The sequence below is a fragment of the Salvelinus fontinalis genome, chromosome 4 (genome assembly GCF_029448725.1).
Source record: "Salvelinus fontinalis isolate EN_2023a chromosome 4, ASM2944872v1, whole genome shotgun sequence".
Lineage (NCBI taxonomy): Eukaryota > Metazoa > Chordata > Actinopteri > Salmoniformes > Salmonidae > Salvelinus > Salvelinus fontinalis.
In genome coordinates this window covers 49,822,368-49,842,616 of record NC_074668.1, presented here as the reverse complement: position 1 = coordinate 49,842,616, position 20,249 = coordinate 49,822,368, and the positions used below count along the sequence as shown (strand labels likewise).

The 20,249-nt window shown below is 41.7% G+C and overlaps 1 protein-coding gene across 3 annotated transcripts in view; it reads left to right on the top strand.

Annotated features, from left to right (window-relative positions):
- cep120 (centrosomal protein 120) overlaps nucleotides 1-20,249 on the top strand; it is a 65,122-nt gene that overhangs the window by 5,209 nt on the left and 39,664 nt on the right. For 2 of the 3 annotated variants that reach the window (XM_055920455.1, XM_055920456.1), the window contains exons 4-10: nucleotides 4,653-4,797; nucleotides 8,186-8,334; nucleotides 15,456-15,653; nucleotides 15,879-16,103; nucleotides 16,317-16,557; nucleotides 16,898-17,072; nucleotides 19,969-20,118. In XM_055920455.1, coding sequence (XP_055776430.1) covers nucleotides 4,653-4,797; nucleotides 8,186-8,334; nucleotides 15,456-15,653; nucleotides 15,879-16,103; nucleotides 16,317-16,557; nucleotides 16,898-17,072; nucleotides 19,969-20,118 — 1,283 coding nt within the window. The remainder of the gene's footprint in view (nucleotides 1-4,652; nucleotides 4,798-8,185; nucleotides 8,335-15,455; nucleotides 15,654-15,878; nucleotides 16,104-16,316; nucleotides 16,558-16,897; nucleotides 17,073-19,968; nucleotides 20,119-20,249) is intronic. The other variant, XM_055920457.1, reaches the window with a different exon arrangement.

The window sequence follows — 20,249 nt, the reverse complement described above, 5'->3', positions numbered from 1 at the left end:
ATACAATGTTATGCAGAGGTGTACTTATAACAATTTTATAGACAAATGATACTATTTACAGTCGCGGCGGAGAGTTGGACGCAAAATATTTACTTCCTAGAAAATAATTGAGAAGCACTGAGTTAACTACGCATGGTTGATATTACTAGTTTATCTAGCTTGTCCTGCGTTGCATATAATAGATGCGGTGCCTGTTAATTTATCATTGAATCACAGCCTACTTCGCCAAACAGGTGATTTAACAAGCGCATTTGCGGAAAAAGCACTGTTGCACCAATGTGCACCTAACCATAAACATCAATGCCTTTCTTAAAATCGATACACAATTATATACTTTTAAACCTGCATATTTAGTTAATATTGCCTGCTAACATGAATTTCTTTTAAATAGGGAAATTGTCACTTCTCTTGCGTTCTGTGCAAGCAGAGTCAGGGTAAATGCAGCAGTTAGGGCCGCCTGGATCGTTGTGAACTGTGTGAAGACCATTTCTTCCTAACCAAGACCGTAATTAATTTGCCAGAATTGTACATAATTATGACATAATATTGAAGATTGTACAATGTAACAGCAATATTTAGACTTAGGGATGCCACCCGTTAGATAAAATACGGAATGGTCCGTATTTCACTGAAAGAATAAACGTTTTGTTTTCGAAATGATAGTTTCCGGGTTTGACCATATTAATGACCCAAGGCTCGTATTTCTGTGTGTTATTATTTTATAATTAAGTCTATGATTTGCTTGAGCAGTCTGACTGAGCGGTGGTAGAGGCAGCATTAATTCAAACAGCACTTTCCTGCATTTGCCAGCAGCTCTTCGCTGTGCTTCAAGCATTGCGCTGTTTATGACTTCAAGCCTATCAACTCCCGAGATTAGGCTGGCAATACTAAAGTACCTATTAGAACATCCAATTGTCAAAGGTATATGAAATACAAATGGTATAGAGAGAAATAGTCCTATAACTACAATCTAAAACTTCTTACCTGGGAATATTGAAGACACGTTAAAAGGAACCATTAGCTTTCATATGTTCTGAGCAAGGAACTTCAACGATAGCTTTTTTACATGGCACATATTGCACTTTTACTTTCTTCTCCAACACTTTGTTTTTGCATTATTTTAAACCAAATTGAACATGTTTCATTATTTATTTGAGGCTAAATTTATTTTATTGATGTATTATATTAAGTTAAAATTAGTGTTTATTCAGTATTGTTGTAATTGTCATTATTACAAATCGTCCGATTTAATCGGTATCAGTTTTTTTTGGTCCGTCAATAATCGGTATTGGTGTTGAAAAATCATAATCGGTCGACTCTATAGTGCCTTGCGTTTGGGTGCTTTGCAGTTGCTGTACGTGATGCAGCCTGTCAAGATGCTCTCAATGTTGCAGCTGTAGAACTTTTTGAAGATCTGAAGGCCCATGCCAAAGGGGGAAGTTACTCTGACGTGCCCTCTTCACAATTGTCTGGGTGTGTGTGAACCATGTTAATTCCTTAGTGATGTGGACACCGACGAACTTGAAGCTCTCGATCCGCTCCACTACAGCCCCATCGATATGGGTGGGGGGGTGCTCGCCCCTCTGTTTTCTGTAGGCCACGATCAGCTTCTTTTGTCTTCCTGACGTTGAAGGAGAGGTTGTTGTCCTGGCACCAGATCTTATGTCTGAAGAATGTACAAAGTTAGCTTGAACTCTTGATAGTCTGTATTTTGACAATGTCACATAACATACTGTATGTGGATTCAGAAAGTATTCAAACCCCCTTGACTTTTCCCCCACATTTTGTTACATTACAACCTTATTCTAAAATGTTTTTTCCCTCTTTTCAATCTACACATAATACCCCATAATGACAAAGCAAAAACAGCTTTTTAGAAATTGTAGCAAATTTATAAAAAAAATCGGAAATATCACATTTACATAAGTATTCAGACCCTTTACTCAGTACTTTGTTGAAGCACCTTCGGCAGTGATTACAGCCTAGAGTCTTCTTTGGTATGACGCTACAAGCTTGGTACACCTGTATTTAGGGAGTTTCTTCCATTCTTCTCTGCAGATCCTTTCAAGCTCTATCAGATTGGATGGGGAGCGTCGCTGCACAGCTGTTCTCAGGTCTCTCCAGAGATGTTCGATCGAGTTCAAGTCCAGGCTTTGGCTGGGCTACTCAAGGACATTGAGACTTGTCTCGAAGCCACTCATGCGTTGTCTTGGCTGTGTGCTTCGGGTCAATGTCCTGTTGGGAGGTGAACCTACCGTCTGAGGTTCTGAGTTCTCTGGAGCAGGTTTTCATAAAGGATTTCTCTACTTTGCTCCGTTCATCTTTCCCTTGATCCTGACTGGTCTCCCAGTCCCTGCCACTGAAACATCCCCACAGCATGATGCTGCCGCCATCATGCTTCAACGTCGGGATGGTGCTAGGTTTGTTCCAGACGTGACGCTTAGCTTTCAGGCGAAAGAGTTCAATCTTTGTTTCATCAGACCAGAGAATCTTGTTTCTCATGGACAGTCCTTTAGGTGTCTTTTGGAAAACTCCAAGTGGGCTGTCATGGAGTCTGTTTCTGACAGTTTTAACAGACACATGCACATTTGTGGCCTGCTGGAGGTCATTTTGCAGGGCTCTGGCAGTGCACCTCCTTGCACAAAGGCGGAGGTAGCGGTCCTGCTGCTGGGTTGTTGCCCTCCTACGGCCTCCTCCACGTCTCCTGATGTACTGGCCTGTCTCCTGGTAGCGCCTCCATGCTCTGGACACTACGCTGACAGACACAGCAAACCTTTTTGCCACAGCTCGCATTGATGTGCCATCCTGGATGAACTGCACTACCTGAGCCACTTGTGTGGGTTTGTGGGTTGTAGACTCCGTCTCATGCTGCCACTAGAGTGAGAGCACCGCCAGCATTCAAAAGTGACCAAAACATCAGCCAGGAAGCATAGGAACTGAGAAGTGGTCTGTGGTCACCACCTGCAGAATCACTCCTTTTTTGGGGGTGTCTTGCTAATTGCCTATAATTTCCACCTTTTGTCTATTCCATTTGCACAACAGCATGTGAAATCTATTGTCAATCAGTGTTGCTTCCTAAGTGGACAGTTTGATTTCACAGAAGTGTGATTGACTTGGAGTTACATTGTGTTGTTTAAGTGTTCCCTTTATTTTTTTGAGCAGTGTATTTCAATTAACAGGTGAGCCTTGTTAAAAGTTAATTTGTGGAATTTCTTTCCTCAATGCGTTTGAGTCAATCAGTTGTGACAAGGAAGGAGTAGTATACAGAAGATTGCCCTATTTTGTAAATGACAAAGTCCATATTATGGCAAGAACTGCTCAAATAAGCAAAGAGCAATGACAGCCCATCATTACTTTAAGACATGAAGCTCACTCAATCTGGAAAATGTCAAGAACTTTGAATGTTTCTTCAAGTGCAGTCACAAAAACCATCAAGCGCTATGATGAAACTGGCTCTAATGAGGACTGCCACAGGAAAGGAAGACCCACAGTTCATTAGAGTTAACTGCACCTCAAATTGCAGCCCAAGTAAATGTTTGACAGAGTTCAAGGGCGGCAGTGTAGCCTAGTGGTTAAAGCGTTGGACTAGTAACCGAAAGGTTGCAAGTTCAAATCCCCGAGCTGACAAGGTACAAATCTGTCGTTCTGTCCCTGAACAAGGCAGTTAACCCACTGTTCCTAGGCCGTCATTGAAAATAAGAATTTGTTCTTAACTGACTTGCCTAGTTAAATAAAGGTAAGATAAAAAACAGACGCATGTCAACATCAACTGTTCTGAGGGGACTGTGTGAGTCAGGCCTTCATGGTTGAATTGCTACAGAGAAACCACTACTAAAGGACACCAATAAGAAGAGACTTGCTTGGGCCAAGAAACATAAGCAATGGACATTAGACTGGTTGAAATCTGTCCTTTGGCCTGGAGTCCAAATTTGAGATTTTTGGTTCCAACCGCTGTGTCTTTGTGAAACGCAAAGTAGGTGAACAGATTATCTCCATTTGTGTGGTTCCCACCTTGAAGCATGGAAATGTGGTTGTCTTTTGCTGGTGACACTGATTTAGTTCAAGGCACACTTAACCAGCATGGCTACCACAGTATTCTGCAGCGATACTCCATCCCATCTGGTTTGGGCTTAGTGGGACTATCATTTGTTTTTCAACATGACAATGACCCAAAACACCTCCAGGCTGTGTAAGGGCTTTTTGACCAAGGAGAGTGATGGAGAGCTGCATCAGATGACCTGGCCTCCATAATCACCAGTTTGGGATGAGTTGTACCGCAGACTGAAGGAAAAGCAGCCAACAATTGCCCAGCAAATGTGGGAACTCCTTCAACTGTTTGAAAAGCATTCCAGGTGAAGCTGGTTGAGAGAATGCCAAGAGTGCAAAGCTGTCGTCAAGGCAAAGGTTGGCTACTTTGAAGAATCAAAAATATATTATGATTTAACACTTTTTCGGTTACCTCGCGATTACTTATGTAATTTCATAGTTTTGATGTCACTATTATTCGACAATGTATCCAAACTTTTGACTGGTACTGTGTCTGTTTTTGTTTTTTGTGCCAGCACAATTTCACACAGTCAAATTCCTGTACATACAAATGTATTTGACGAAAAAAAGTGATTCTGATGAGACTTGTTTCATTGTGTCACCAGGCTCCTAAATGGTATCCCTTACTATGCAGCAAGTACACCAAGTTGAAGCCAGCCATTCTGCTCACCATTGCACTGGAGAATGACACCAAACAAACAGAGCTGTCACTAGAACAATTCAAGGCCAAAAAAGCACCACCAAGACAAGGTGAGGAGTGTCTTCACAGGATGTGTCCCAAATGACACTCTTTTCCCTACATGGTGCACTCTGGTCAAAGGACTCTCATCAAAAGAAGTGCACTATATAGGGAATTGGGTGCCATTTGGGATGCAACCATACAGTGCCTTGCAAAAGTATTCACCACCCAAGGCATTTTTCCTATTTTGTTGCCTTTACAACCTGGAATTAAAATTGATATTTGGGGGGTTTGTATCATTTGATTTACACAACATGCCTACCACTTTGAAGATGTAAAATATTTGTTGTGAAACAAACAAATAAGACACAAACTGAACTTGCATAGCTATTCACCCCCCCCAAAGTCAATACTTTGTAGAACCACCCTTTGCAGCAATTACAGCTGCAAGTCTCTTGGGGTATGTCTCTATAAGCTTGGCACATCTAGCCGCTGAGATTTTTGCCCATTCTTCAAGGCAAATCTGTTCCAGCTCCTTGAAGTAGGATGGGTTCTGCTGGTGTACAGCAATCTTTAAGTCATACCACAGATTCTCAATTGGATTGAAGTCTTGGCTTTGATTAGGCCATTCTAAGACATTTAAATGTTTCTCCTTAAACCACTCGCGTGCTGCTTTAGCAGTATGCTTAGGGTCAATGTCCTACTGGAAGGTGAACCTCTGTCCTGGTCTCATATCTCTGGAAGACTGAAATGGGTTTCCATCAAGAATTTCCCTGTATTTAGTGCCATCCATCATTCCTTCTATTCTGACCAGTTTCCCAGTCCCTGCCGATGTAAAAACATCCCCACGGCAAGATGCTGCCACCACCATGCTTCACTGTGGGGATGGTGTTCTCAGGGTTATGAGAGGTGTTGGGTTTGCACCAGACATACCATTTTCCTTCATACCCAAAAAGCTATATTTTAGACTCATCTGACCAGAGTACCTTCTTCCATATGTTTCTTCCGAAGTCTCCCGCATTCCTTTTGGCGAACGCCAAACGTGTTTGCTTATTTTTTTTCTTTAAGCAATGGCTTTTTTTTGGCCACTCTTCCGTAAAGCCCAGCTCTGTGGAGTATACGGCTTAAAGTGTTCTTATGGACATATACTCCAATCTCTGCTGTGGAGCTTTGCAGCTCTTTCAGGGTTATCTTTGGTCTCTTTGTCTCTCTGAATGCCCTCCTTGCCTGGTCTAAATTTTAGTGAGCGACCCTCTCTTGGCAGGTTTGTTGTCATATTCTTTCCATTTAAAAAAATAATGGATTTAATGGTGCTCTGTGGGATGTTCAAAGTTTTGGATATTTTTTTTTATAACCCAACCTTGATCTGTACTTCTCCACTTTGTCCCTGACCTGTTTGGAGTACTTCTTGGTCGTCATGGTGCTGCTTGCTTGGTGGTACCCTTTGCTTACTGGTGTTGCAGCCTGGGGCCTTTCTGAACAGGTGTGTGTGTGTAAATACAGTGGGGAGAACAAGTATTTGATACACTGCCGATTTTGCAGGTTTTCCTACTTACAAAGCATGTAGAGGTCTGTAATTTTTATCATAGGTACACTTCAACTGTGAGAGACGGAATCTAAAACAAACATCCAGAAAATCACATTAAGTAATTAATTTTCATTTTATTGCATGACAAAAGTATTTGATCACCTACCAACCAGTAAGAATTCTGGCTCTCACAGACCTGTTAGTTTTTCTTTAAGAAGCCCTCCTGTTCTCCACTCGTTACCTGTATAAAAGACACCTGTACACACTCAGTCAAACAGACTCCAACCTCTCCATAATGGCCAAGACCAGAGAGCTGTGTAAGGACATCTGGGATAAAATTGTAGACCTGCACAAGGCTGGGATGGGCTACAGGACAATAGGCAAGCAGCTTGGTGAGAAGGCAACAACTGTTGGCGCAATTATTAGAAAATGGAAGAAGTTCAAGACGACGGTCAATCGGGCTGGGGCTCCATGCAAGATCTCAGCTCGTGGGGCATCAATGATCATGAGGAAGGTGAGGGATCAGCCCAGAACTACACGGCAGGACCTGGTCAATGACCTGAACAGAGCTGGGTCCACAGTCTCAAAGAAAACCATTAGTAACACACTACGCCATCATGGATTAAAATCCTGCAGCGCACGCAAGGTCCCCCTGCTCAAGCCAGCGCATGTCCAGGCCCGTCTGACGTTTGCCAATGACCATCTGGATGATCCAGAGGAGGAATGGGAGAAGGTCATGTGGTCTGATGAGACAAAAATAGAGCTTTTTGGTCTAAACTCCACTCGCCGTGTTTGGAGGAAGAAGAAGGATGAGTCCAACCCCAAGAACAACATCCCAACCGTGAAGCATGGATATGGAAACATCATTCTTTGGGGATGCTTTTCTGCAAAGGGGACAGGACGACTGCACCGTATTGAGGGTGGGGCCATGTATCGCGAGATCTTGGCCAACAACCTCCTTCCCTCAGTAAGAGCATTGAAGATGGGTCGTGGCTGGGTCTTCCAGCATGACAACGACCCGAAACACACAGCCAGGGCAACTAAGGAGTGGCTCCGTAAGAAGCATCTCAAGGTCCTGGAGTGGCCTAGCCAGTCTCCAGACCTGAACCCAATAGAACATCTTTGGAGGGAGCTGAAAGTCCGTATTGCCCAGCGACAGCCCCGAAACCTGAAGGGTCTGGAGAAGGTCTGTATGGAGGAGTGGGCCAAAATCCCTGCTGCAGTGTGTAAACCTGGTCAAGAACTACAGGAAATGTTTGATCTCTGTAATTGCAATCAAAGGTTTCTGTACCAAATATTAAGTTCTGCTTTTCTGATGTATCAAATACTTATGTCATGCAATAAAATGCAAATTAATTACTTGATCACATTGTATGATTATTTTCTGCATGTTTGTTTTAGATTCCGTCTCTTACAGTTTGATGTGTACCTATGATAAAAATTACAGACCTCTACATGCTTTGTAAGTAGGAAAACCTGCAAAATCGGCAGTGTATCAAATAATTGTTCTCCCCACTGTATATATCTACTGAGATCATGTGACACTTAGATTGCACACAGGTGGACTTTTATTTACGGTAACTAATTATGTGACTTCTGAAGGTAATTGGTTGCACCAGATCTTATTTAGGGGATTCAAAGCAAAGAGGTTGAATACATATGCACGCACCACTTTTCAGTTTTTTTATTTTTTGAACAAGTTTTTTTCCATTTCACACAAAATAGTTCAAATTGGGGAGGTATGTCCAGTACATGAAGTCCAAATAAAAATCTATTTAAATTACAGGTTTTAATGCAACAAAATAGGAAAAACACCAAGGTGGATGAATAATTTTGCAAGACACTGTAGATTAGTTATAATATATTACTTGAAAACGTTTGAGAGATTAGGCTGTATTTGGTGTTTTAACAACTGTCACCTGTTTTTGTAGGTTCTCCTGTGTTGCGTAACCTTTTGCCAGAGAAACTAGAGGCTGTTCTGAAAGAGGATGAAGGATATCACCAGATTGGACATCAGGATTATTGCACTGACTTGTTTGTTTTGTCTGTTACTGTGGCCTTTGCTACCAAGCTTGAACAGGTAAAGTGCTTCTTCACAAGCATTGTTTAAACATATATGTAGTAGTTACTTTTCAATAGCTAGGTTTCCATCCAGTTGGCAACAGATTTTCATGTAAATATTCTATAATCCGCATAAAAACAGTATGCACATTTTCCCACCAGAGATGTTTCCATCAAATGTATTTGTTGCTGTGCGTGATGGTGTAGTGCACATAAAAATACCTTTTGTGGTTAAATTCTCATGTATCAAATAAAAGTTAAATAGGTTTCCATCACATTTTCAACTACTGATGGTTTCGCACAAATGTTGCTTTATAGACCGAGTGTGCGCACTCTGGTATTGACATGTGCACTCTGGTATTGACATGTGCACTCTGGTATTGACATGTGCACTCTGGTATTGACATGTGCACTCTGGTATTGACATGTGCACTCTGGTATTGACATGTGCACTCTGGTATTGGCATGTGCACTCTGGTATTGGCATGTGCGCTCTAGCCACCAGCGCTATCTGTGTGCTGTTGGCTTTAGCACATGTGTATTGCCTACATGATGATATTATTATTATTATTATTGACAAAGAGCAAGATCATTTCTTTGGTCAAACGGCAGCCATGCATCGATGATTGTGTCACCAGAATAAGATCCTCGATATTTATTGGAAAGTAGCATCCAAATTTATTTAATCTGTAGCCTAATAAACTGCATTGTTTCCCCGAGTCATGGTGGGAGAACCACACAGGTCGTCATGTGACTCCCAAGTTTACTTCGATATGATTGTTATGTCAATATTTGCGCATAAAAGCTTTTCCACCTGCATATCTCGCAAAAATAATTTTACTGACACAAAAAGATCACACCTTGTCTAGCATTTTTTGTTTTGTCGACATTTGAAAAGTTTCCATCAGGCCGGTCATAAATTTTTTTATTCGCCATGTGCTTTACTTGCATAAAAAGGTTTCACGGAAACCTGGTTAATATAAACTTCCTTTTAATTTGTCTGTCTGCATATTTCAAGACATGCCATATGGCGCTGTAGTGAGACACCCAATGGGCTGGACGATTCTATTCTCATCACCAATGTTCCCTCAAATCTTTTGGGGCACTGAGCAAATTTGTCTTATGGGAGGAAACTTGAGAATTTTGTGCAACTTCCGGCACATGTTTAGAGTGAACACTGAGGTTGAACCCTTACTGTTTTTGACAGTAGCCAATATGCTTTGTATTGTATGATGCAAGAAACCACTTTACAAAATAACATTTAATTATTATTACCATACAGAGAAGTAGACTGTTGGCTACCCCTCTGCCTATTTGCATATTCAAGCCTGTCTCAAAATACAACACTGACCCTTTTTAAGATATACGATTTTTATCTGACTGGCTTTACAAAGACAGCTTGAAATGAAGAGTACATGTTTTGTGCTCTTGTAGGAAGCAGTAACTCCCCATTGCTGACCTATACTTATCTATAACTTGCCTAATAACTCATTAGCAAAGAATACCCACAAATGTGCACACCCAGATCTTAACTGATCTGAAAAGCGCATTCACTCGCAGATGATTGAAAGATCGCTTGTGGGCTACCCCCGCCAATAGAATTATACTCCGTTGCTCTCTGGCTCTGCCTACAACAATATCACAAACAAAATCCTGCAAAGTTATATTTGTTTTTGTTTATTGCATTGAAAATGGGCTGATTTTTATATGTTCATTCGATCAAAGAAAGTGTTGATCTATGTATTGAAACTAATGGGATGTAGTTAATCTCTTGCGTCTCTGCAAAGCCTGGCATTTCTTTTGCGCGGTGGCTTTAGAGGGAACATTGCTCATCACTCATCTTGAAAAAAATGTATACTAAAAACTTGGAAATCAATCAATGCAGGCACTAGGATGGGGGTGTGAGCATGCTGGTCTGGGCAGATGAGATTAAGTCGTAGTTTGTGTTTCTGTAAGTTGTTCGCATATGCAGTACCGTCAGAAAATATTTATACCTCTTGACTTATTCCATATTTTGTGTTACACCCTGAATTCAAAATTCATTAAATATATTTTTTTCTCACTCATCTACCCCATAATGACAAAGTGAAACGTTTCTGTGTTTCATATTCACGTCTAATTTACATAAGTATTCACACCCCTGAGTCAATAGTTTGTAGAAGCACCGTTGGGGTAAGTCTCTAAAAGCTTTCCACATCTGGATTGTGCAACGTTAGCACAATATTATTTTCAAAATTCTTCAAGCTCAGTCAAATTGGTTGTTGATCGTTGCTAGACAACCATTTTTTAGCTCTTGCCATAGAATTTCAAGTAGATTTAAGTCAAAACTGTAACTCGGCCACTCAGGAACATTCACTGTCTTCTTGGTAAGCAACTCCAGTGTAGATTTGGGCTTTGTGTTTTAGGTTATTATCCTGCTGAAATTTGAATTGATCTCCTAGTGTCTGGAGGAAAGTAGACAAACTGAAGCAGACAGGCTTTCCTCTATGATTTTGCATGTGCTTAGCTCCATTCGTGTCTTTTTAAAACAATTCCCCAGTCCTTAACAATTACAAGCATACGTATAACATGATGCAGCCACCACTATGTTTGAAAATATGGAGGATGGTACTCAGTAATATATTTGGGGCAAGTCCAATACAACACTTTGTGTTCAGGACAAAAAGTTAATTGGTTTTCCACATTCTTGCAGTATTACTTTAGTGCCTTGTTGTAAACAGGATACATTTTTTGGAATATTTTTATCCTGTACAAGATTCCTTTTCCATCAATTAGGTTAGTATTGTGGAGTAACTACAAAGTTTCCTGAGGATGAATCAACATTCACAGCCATTTAACTATGTAACTGTTTTAAAGTCACCATTGGCCTCTTGGTGAAATCCCTGAGTGGTTTCCTTAATCTCCGGGAACGGATTTAGGAAGGACACCTGTATCTTTTGTAGTAACTTTGTATTGATACACTATCCAAAGTGTAATTAATAACTTCACCATGCTCAAAGGGATATTCAAACTCTTCTTTTTATTTTATTTTGACCCATCTACAAATAGGTGCCCTTTGCGAGGCATTGGAAAACAAACCTCCCTGGTCTTTGGCTGAAACTGTTTGAAATTCACTGTTTGACTAAGGGATCTTACAGATTAATTGTTTGTGTGGGGTACACAGTGCCTAGAGAAAGTATTCAGACCCCTTGACTTTTCCACATTTTGTTACATTACAGCCTTATTCTAAAATGGATTAAATAAAACATTTTCCTCAGCAATCTACTTGCACTACCCCATGTTTAGATTATTTTTTGCAAATTTATAAAAAATAATAACATACTTTATTTGCATAAGTATTCAGACCCTTTGCTATGATACTTGAAATTGAGCTCCAGTGCATCCATTTTCCATTGATCATCCTTGATGTTTCTACAACTTGATTGGAGTCCACGTGTGGTAAATTCAATTGATTGGACATGTTTTTTTAGAAAGGCACACACCTGTCTATAAGGTCCGACAGTTGACAGTGCATGTCAGAGCAAAAACCAAGCCATGAGGTCGAAGGAATTGTCCATAGAGCACCGAGACAGGATTGTGTCGAGGCACCGATCTGTGGAAGGGTACCAAAAATGTCTGCAACATTGAAGGTTCCTCAAGAACACAGTGGCCTTCATCATTCTTAAATGGAAGAAGTTTCAAACCACCAAGACTCTTCCTAGAGCTGGCCAAAATGAGCAAACCGGGGAGAAGGGCCTTGATCAGGGAGGTGACCATGAACGCGCTGGTCACTCTGACAGAGCTCCAGAGTTTCTCTGTGGAGTTGAGAAACTTCCAGAAGTACAAACATGTCTGCCACACTCTACCAATCAGACCTTTATGGTAGAGGCCAGACGGAAGCCACTCCTCAGTAAAAGGCACCTAAAGACTCTCGGACCATGAAAAACAAGAATATCTGGTCTGATGAAAACAAGATTGAACTCTGGCCTAAATGCCAAGCTTTACGTCTGGAAGAAACTTGGCACCATCCCTCAGGTGAAGCATGGTGGTGGCAGCTTCATGCTGTTTTTCAGCAGCAGGGACTGGGAGACTAGTCAGGATCGAGGGAAGGATGAGCGAAGCAACGTACAGAGATCCTTGATAAACACCAGCTCCAGGGACCTCGGACTGGGGCGTAGGTTCACCTTCCAGGACAATGACCCTAAGAACACAGCCAAGTCAACGTCGGAGTGGCTTCGGGACAAGTCTCTGAATGTTCTTGAGTGGCCCAGCCAGAGCCCAGACTTGAACTCGATTGAGAGACCTGAGAAAAGCTGTGCAGCAACGCTCCCCATCCAACCTGACAGAGCTTGAGAGGATCTGCAGAGAAGAATGGGAGAAACTCCCCAAATACAGGTGTGCCAAGCTCGTAGCGTCATACCCAGGAAGACTCCAGGCTAATTCACTGCCAAAGGTGCTTCAACAAAGCACTGAGTAAAGGGTCTGAATACTTATGTTAATGTTTTTTATTTTTTACAAATTTGCACAAATTTAAACAGTTTTTGCTTTGTCATGTGGTATTGTGTGTAGATTGAGTGGGAAACTATTTTAATACATTTTAGAGTAAGACTGTAATGTAACAAAGTTAATGGTTTTGAATGCTTTCCGAATACACTGTATTCTAGTCCAGGCTCATTCTATTTAACTACTTCTGGACACACCTTTTTCTATTCATTTACTTTCCATGTTGTCTATACAAACAATCATATACAATGTGTGTGTGTGTGTTCTGGACTCTGACATTGCTCAATCTGATATTTCTTTATTTTAAAATAAGGGATTTATACGTGTTCAGTATTACTGCACTGTTGAAGTTAGAAACATAAGCATTTCGCTGCACTTGCAATAACATCTGCAAAATATGTGTGCGACCAATACATTTTGATTTCAATCATCACTGCTGGAACAATGTGGCAGTGTGGCGATTAATTAGGGCCCTCACAGAATCCAGGCATTAAAACAAAATTCATTGATATGACATTTTTTATTGACCTTAAAGGAAAGACCCGCCCAAAAACATTGTTTTGATATTTGTGTCATTAGTCCATTGTTGACATGATCCCAAAATGTTTTGCTTGTTGGAAATCAAAAAATGCATCATAAGGTGGTGATTTCTGTATTTTGAAAGTTACATACTTTTGTATATATCATGTATGTGGACACCCCTTCAAATTAGTGGATTCGTTGCTGACAGGTATGTAAAATCCAGCACACGGCCATGCAATCTCCATAGACAAACATTGGCAGTAGAATGGCCTTACTGAAGAACTCATAGGATTCCACCTTTCCAACAAGTCAGTTCGTCAAATTTCTGTCCTGCTAGAGCTTCCCCGGTCAACTGTAAGTGCTGTTATTGTGAAGGGGAAACGTGTAGTAGCAACAACTGCTCAGCTGAGAAGTGGTACGCCACACAAGCTCACAGAATGGGACTGTAGCTTGTAACAAATCGTCTGTCCTCGGTTGCAACACTCACTACCGAGTTCCAAACTGACTCTGGAAGCAATGTCAGCACAATAACTGTTTGTCGGGAGCCTTATGAAATGGGTTTCCATGGCCGAGCAGCTGCATACATGCCTAAAATCATCATGAGCAATGCTACGCATCGGTTGGAGTGGTGTTAAGCTTGCTGCCATTGGACTCTGGAGCAGTGGAAACGCGTTCTCTGGAGTGATGAATCACGCTTCACCATCTGGCAGTCTTGACAGACAAATCTGGGTTTGTCTGATGCCAGGAGAATGCTACCTGCCCCAATAAATTGTGGCAACTGTAAAGTTCGGTGGAGGAATAATGGTCTGGGGTGGTTTTTTAAGGTTCGGGCCATGCCCCTTAGTTCCAGTGAAGGGAAATCTTAACGCTACAGCGTACAATGACGTTCTAATCTAGACGATTCTGTGCTTCCAACTTTGTGGCAACAGTTTGGGGAAGGCCCTTTTCCTATTTCAGCATGACAATGCTCCTGTGCACAAAGCGCGGTCAATACAGAAATGCTTTGTCAATCAGTGTGGAAGAACTTGACTGGCCTGCACAGAGTCCTGACCTCAACCCCCATCTAACACCTTTGGGATGAATGCTGACTGCGAGTCAGGCCTAATTGTTCAACATTTGTGCCCGACCTCCCTAATGCACCTGTGACTGAATGGAAGCAAGTCCCTGCAGCAATGTTCAAACATGTAGTGGAAAGCCTTCCCAGATGAGTGGAGGCTGTTTTATAGCAGCAAACGGGGAACCAACTCCATTTTAATGCCCATGATTTTGGAATGAGATGTTCGACGAGCAGGTGTTCACATACGCTACATGACCAAAGTTTTAACATTACTGACAAACAAAACATTTTCGGACTATATCAGCAATGAACTAATTAACCTCTTGAGCTGACAGCCATGGAGCGATTTTTGCATACATTGTCAATGCCTCGATAAAGTATGAAGAGGGCCATGAAGACTAGACTAGGCTCTCGAGTGGTGCAGCGGTCTAAGGCACTGCATCTCGGTGCCAGAAGCATCACTACAGACCCTGGTTTGATCCCGGGTTGTATCACAACCGGCCGTGATCGGAAGTCCCATAGGGTGGCGCACAATTGGCCCAGCGTCGTCCGGATTAGGGGAGGGTTTGGCTGGGGTAGGCCGTCATTGTAAAATAATTGACACGCCTAGTTAAATAAATAAAAATACGCCACCACCTTCTGCTACTCTATATACTTGTGGAAAACACTGAGAATTCAAAGATGACTGCAATGTACACTAATGCTGAAAATATTAACAAACATTAGTCAAACTTGACCCCAGAATTTGTATATCAACTCAAAACAATAAGTAATGACTTCACGAAGGATTACCTGCTGCATTCAAACATAACCAACCTACAGCACTAGACTAAACTTGAATTGCGTCATCTGTTATCACTTGGTATTAAGGGATAAACATGGTAATGCTTTCACTGATTGTATATAAAGGAAGATAGTTCCTAAATGATAGTGTTTGCTTTATCCAACTGATCTTGTCCTTTGTCATCCTGTGAACACCGTTCATTGCTGCTCGCAGCTAGATTTAAATATGTATTCTGTAGTTTATGCCGGTATTGCAGGTGTGCATTGACAGTGATTTGTTTGCTTGTGTGTTTCAGTTGATTCCCAGTACGATGAAGCTGGTCGGTGAAGGGTCTGAGTTTTTCTTCTATTATACCCTGCTGGGTAATGACATCACCAGTGAACCTTTCCAAAACCTGATTAGCCCCAGCTTTGAGCCAGAGAGGGCCTCGGTCCGAATCCGCAGCAGTGATCCGGTTCTACTGGCCTTTCTCAGCCTGCAGCCTAGTCTTCAGGTGCTGTGCTATCTGTCATGCTCTCACGTGCTTACGCGACGCAAATAGTTGCTTTGCTGGAGTGTCAACAAAGTCTGGTGTCATTATCATTTTTTTAGATTTTTAATCAGATATAACATGACTCCCATAAAATGGTGACAAATATTGCAAGAAAGTTTCCTTCTTGCCATCAATGGAATCCGTTACACTAGTGTTTCATAATTGTCTCTGTATGTTTTGTCACAGGTCCACCTCTGCTGTGGGAACCACTCCCTTGGCAGCACAGAGGTCTCCCTGGCTGGCCTGGCTAAGAGCAGAGTGGACCTGGAGAAGCAGGTGGCTACAGTGGAGGGGGCCTTCATCCTCCAGCCTCCTAACCGAGCCAAGCAAAGCTTGCCTCCTGTCCCCATGGATCTGCAGCCCACTGTGGGGGTGTCCGTCACACTCAGGAGAGAGGCTCTCACTACGCCGGTAAAGAAAGGGCCTACCTGACACATTGAGCTAATCACGGTTACTAACCTACTGATCTGATGTAATAGAATGTTTAATACCCTACTGCTGTAGGGCTCATTTACTTGATTACTGTCTCTGATGTTGGTCGTCTCGATTTTGCATCATTGCAAATGACAGGAGGAACACTTTGATAAACTTTGATAGAGGTGGTTTCTCTCTGTGTGTTGGTAGGTGGGAGCTAATGCAGAGGGAGGAGATGGTCCTCTGATTCCACTGAAGACCGGGACTGTGGAGCACGTCCTCCCTCCATCTCCCCCTGCTGAAAAGTGGCCCCGAACTCCCTCACCTGGCATAACGTCCCCCATTAAGTCTCCCACACCCCTAGCTGAGTCCCCTCCCAACGCCCTCACAGAAAGCGAGGCTAACAGCCTGCAGGTAGAAGCTGCCTTGCAGGCTCAACCTCTCCCAACTGGTAGGTGTTTGTTTGAGTGGGCTCATTCACATTAATTTGGACATTTTAGACCATTCCATTGGTTCTAAAGGGAAATCTCTGGGAGACGCAACACAAATGCGCCCCGTCTCAAGGGTTTGGCATTAAAACCTGAACGCTTTAGTTCCACTTTTGGGGAACAACACAGTAGGCGCACACCCACCACACTTCCTCTAAAGGCTTTCGCACAGCATTTTTCTTAGCCCTCAGTTAAGCCCAAGAATTAGTCCATTTGAAAAGCTGCCGTAGCCTCTGAACAAGAAAACCAGGATGAAAAGCACTAACATGCCTGTGGTTGTTTCTGTCTGACTCGGGCCTCCAGGTTCGGTCCTTGCCCCGTGCCAGGTGGAGGACGAGCCTGAAGGAGGCCTGTCCTCGGTCAGCGTCTCTGCACCAAAGATAGCCATCCCCTCCTCGGCACATCACTACTGTTTCTCCATGGACCTGCGCAGCATCCGCAACCTAAACCTGGGCTTCCCCGTCAGCTGCACACTCCGGTAGAGTGATCATCACAGTTTTTGCTCTGTACTGAAAGTGCTCTATCAAGGAAAACTTGACTGCTGAAATGCACAATTTTCTAGGATTGTATTAACGGAATAATGAAAAAAAAAACTAAAAGATATTTGTGTAGTATTCCATTAGCAAACATTTGATTTAGTCCAGTTATTCCCCCCTTTTTGGCACATTTGAGGTCTCGTTTTATCTCTTATTTTTCTTGAAGTGTCCACTTTGATTCAGCTCGGAAATATACATTCCATTCCTCCAATCATTCTTTCATACCACAAAATGTAAGCCACGTTACCATGTGGGTCATTCCAGCCTTTTGAGAAATGTAACTTGGTCAAAGAAACGTTTGCTTTCACAAATTGTTTACATTCTGGGCTCTATTTTAACAAGCCCTACAGCAATGGTAAATCTTAGCGCTGGTGGTCGCTTTATAGGTTCAGGGGTGCGTCAAATCTTTTTGCTATTTTCACAACTGGAATTATGGGCACAGTAGCTGGCGGTGGTGCGAGGTGAGCTGGGTTTTGATGAATTAACAAGTTGTGGTTATGTCGAGGCTTGGCCCCTCACTAGCCAATCCGAACGTGCTCAATGGCGTAATACAGTTCTTTCAGAAAGTATTCACACCCCTTGACTTTTTCCACATTTTGTTATGTTACAGCCTGAATTTAAAATGGATTAAATGTATATATTTTTGTCACTGGTCTACATTGAATGCCCCATAATGCCAAAAGTGGAATTGTTTTTTAGAAATTCATATATATATATATTATTTTTTTTACAAATGAAAAGCTGTAATGTCTTCAGTCAATTATTCAACCCCTTTGTTATGGCAAACCTAAATACGTTCAGGAGTAAACATTTGCTTAACAAGTCACATAATAAGGTGCATGGATTGACTCTTTGTACAATAGTAGTGTTTAACATGATTTTTGAATAACTACCTCATCTCTGTACCCCACACATATACAATTATACTTAAGGTCCCTCAGTCAAGCAGTGAATTTCAAACACAGATTCAACCACAAAGACCAGGGAGGTTTTCCAATGCCTCAAAGAAGGGCACCTATTGGTAAAAAAAAAAACAGACATTAAATATCCCTTTGAGCATGGTGAAGTTATTAATTACACTTTGGATGGTGTATCAATTCAAAGTCACTACAAAGATACAGGCGTCCTTTCTAACTTAGTTGCTGGAGAGGAAGGAAACCGCTCAGGGATTTCACTATGATGCCAATTGTGACATTAGAACAGTTAGAGTTTAATGGCTGAGTTAGGGTTATAGGACATTGTAGTTACTTCACAATACGTACCTAATTGACAGAGTGAAAAGAAGGAAGCCTGTACAGAATAAAATATTCCAAAACAAACACTAAACCATTGAAGTAATATTGCAAAAATGGTGGCAAAGCAGTTCACTTTTTGCCCTGAATACAAAGTGTTATGTTTGGTGCAAATCCAATACAAGCATAGTGGTGGCTGCTTCATGTTTATTCGTATGCTTGTAATCATTAAGGACTGGGGACTTCTTCAGGATAAAAAAAACAAAACATAATGGAGCTAAGCACAGGCAAAATCCTAGAGGAAAACCTGTGCTTTCCACTGGCACTGGGAGATTAGCAGGACGATAACCTAAAACACTGCCAAAGTGCTTCTACAAAATATTGACTCGGGTGTGAATACTTCTGTAAATTTGATATTTCTGTATAAAAAAAAATAAAAATTGGCAAACATTTCGAAAAACATGTTTTCGCTTTGTCATTATGGGGTATTGTGTGTAGATTGACCCCTCCCTCACCTATTTAATCAATTTTGAATTCAGGCTGTAACACAACAAAATGTGGAATAAGTCAAGGGGTATGACTTCAGAATACTTTATGAAGGCACTGTATAGCCAAGATGCATGATTGATGAATGGCAAGGATTGACTTGATTCAGTCAGTTCATCACCTTTTCTAAACTAGTGAACACTTGCTGTTCAGTTGTCCAGCACAGCAAATAGCCTATGCACCACGACTCTGCGTGGCTAAGTGGATTTTGACTCATCGTTACCACAAATACTCTCCCTGTAATGAAAAAACGATTTCGACCAACCACAGCACATACAAATAGTCCTGGGAGGCGGGACAGACGGCAGACTGCATTTCCCTGTCGTCATTCGCTTTGTGACTGACATGTGAATGCCTATCTTATCAATAGATCACTAGAAGATGCACATCATTCATTCTAGCGTGAGAGGGCTCGACGGATTAGTGAATTGAAACTTTTTTAAATGAAAAGTAGCCTGGTTAATTTGAAGTGGGGAAAAATAGCAGGCGGAAAATGTCTGTCACCAGCTGATTTAGCCGACGGCTGGCGCTAATGGAAAACACTGCCATATTAAAAATCTGATCTATTGAATTCTCCATGTGGTCTATATTATAGGGAACTTCATTTTAAAGCTGCAGTATTTAACTTTTTGGGCAACTCTGCCCAAATTAACATAGACAGTTATAGATCTGTCATTCTCTCTGAAAGCAAGTCTAAGAAGTGGTAGATCTGTTCTATGTGTGCTCTTTCTGTGCTTCCCGTTCTGAAGTTTAGTTTTTCCTTTTACTTTCGGTTTTGTACACCAGCTGAAAACACTATTTTCGGTTATTGATAAGATAGTTCACAGCATTTTAGATGGTAAAATTATTATCTACACTTGCTTGCTTTGTCACAAACTGAAATTAGCCATGCTATTAGAATTTTAGCAACCAGGAACTGGCGGAGTGATTTCTGCAAATTGCACCTTTTTTTTTAAATATTACAGGCTTTTAAAATTCTGTATTGTTACACAATTTCTACTTCAAATATCAAAAGGCACTTTTTTTCGTGGAAAGACCCAAGTATTTTCTCTCGTTCCAGGTATGCGTACCAGTTTTTCGGGAGTGCCGCCCCCATCATGACCAACCCCCCAGTGGAGGTGAAGAGGAACATGGAGGTGTTCCTGCCCCAGTCGTATTGTGCCTTTGACTTTGCCGCTCTACCTCACCAAGTCCAGGACACCTTCCTCAGGTGTCTTGTCACATTCTAGAGGAATACGTGAAGCATGCACTTTTAGGGGTGCACTTTTTTTGTTTCATTTGTGCCAAAGGGGTATTTTTGACCTAGTACAAAAAATTCAGAATCTAATCAATTGCTTGATT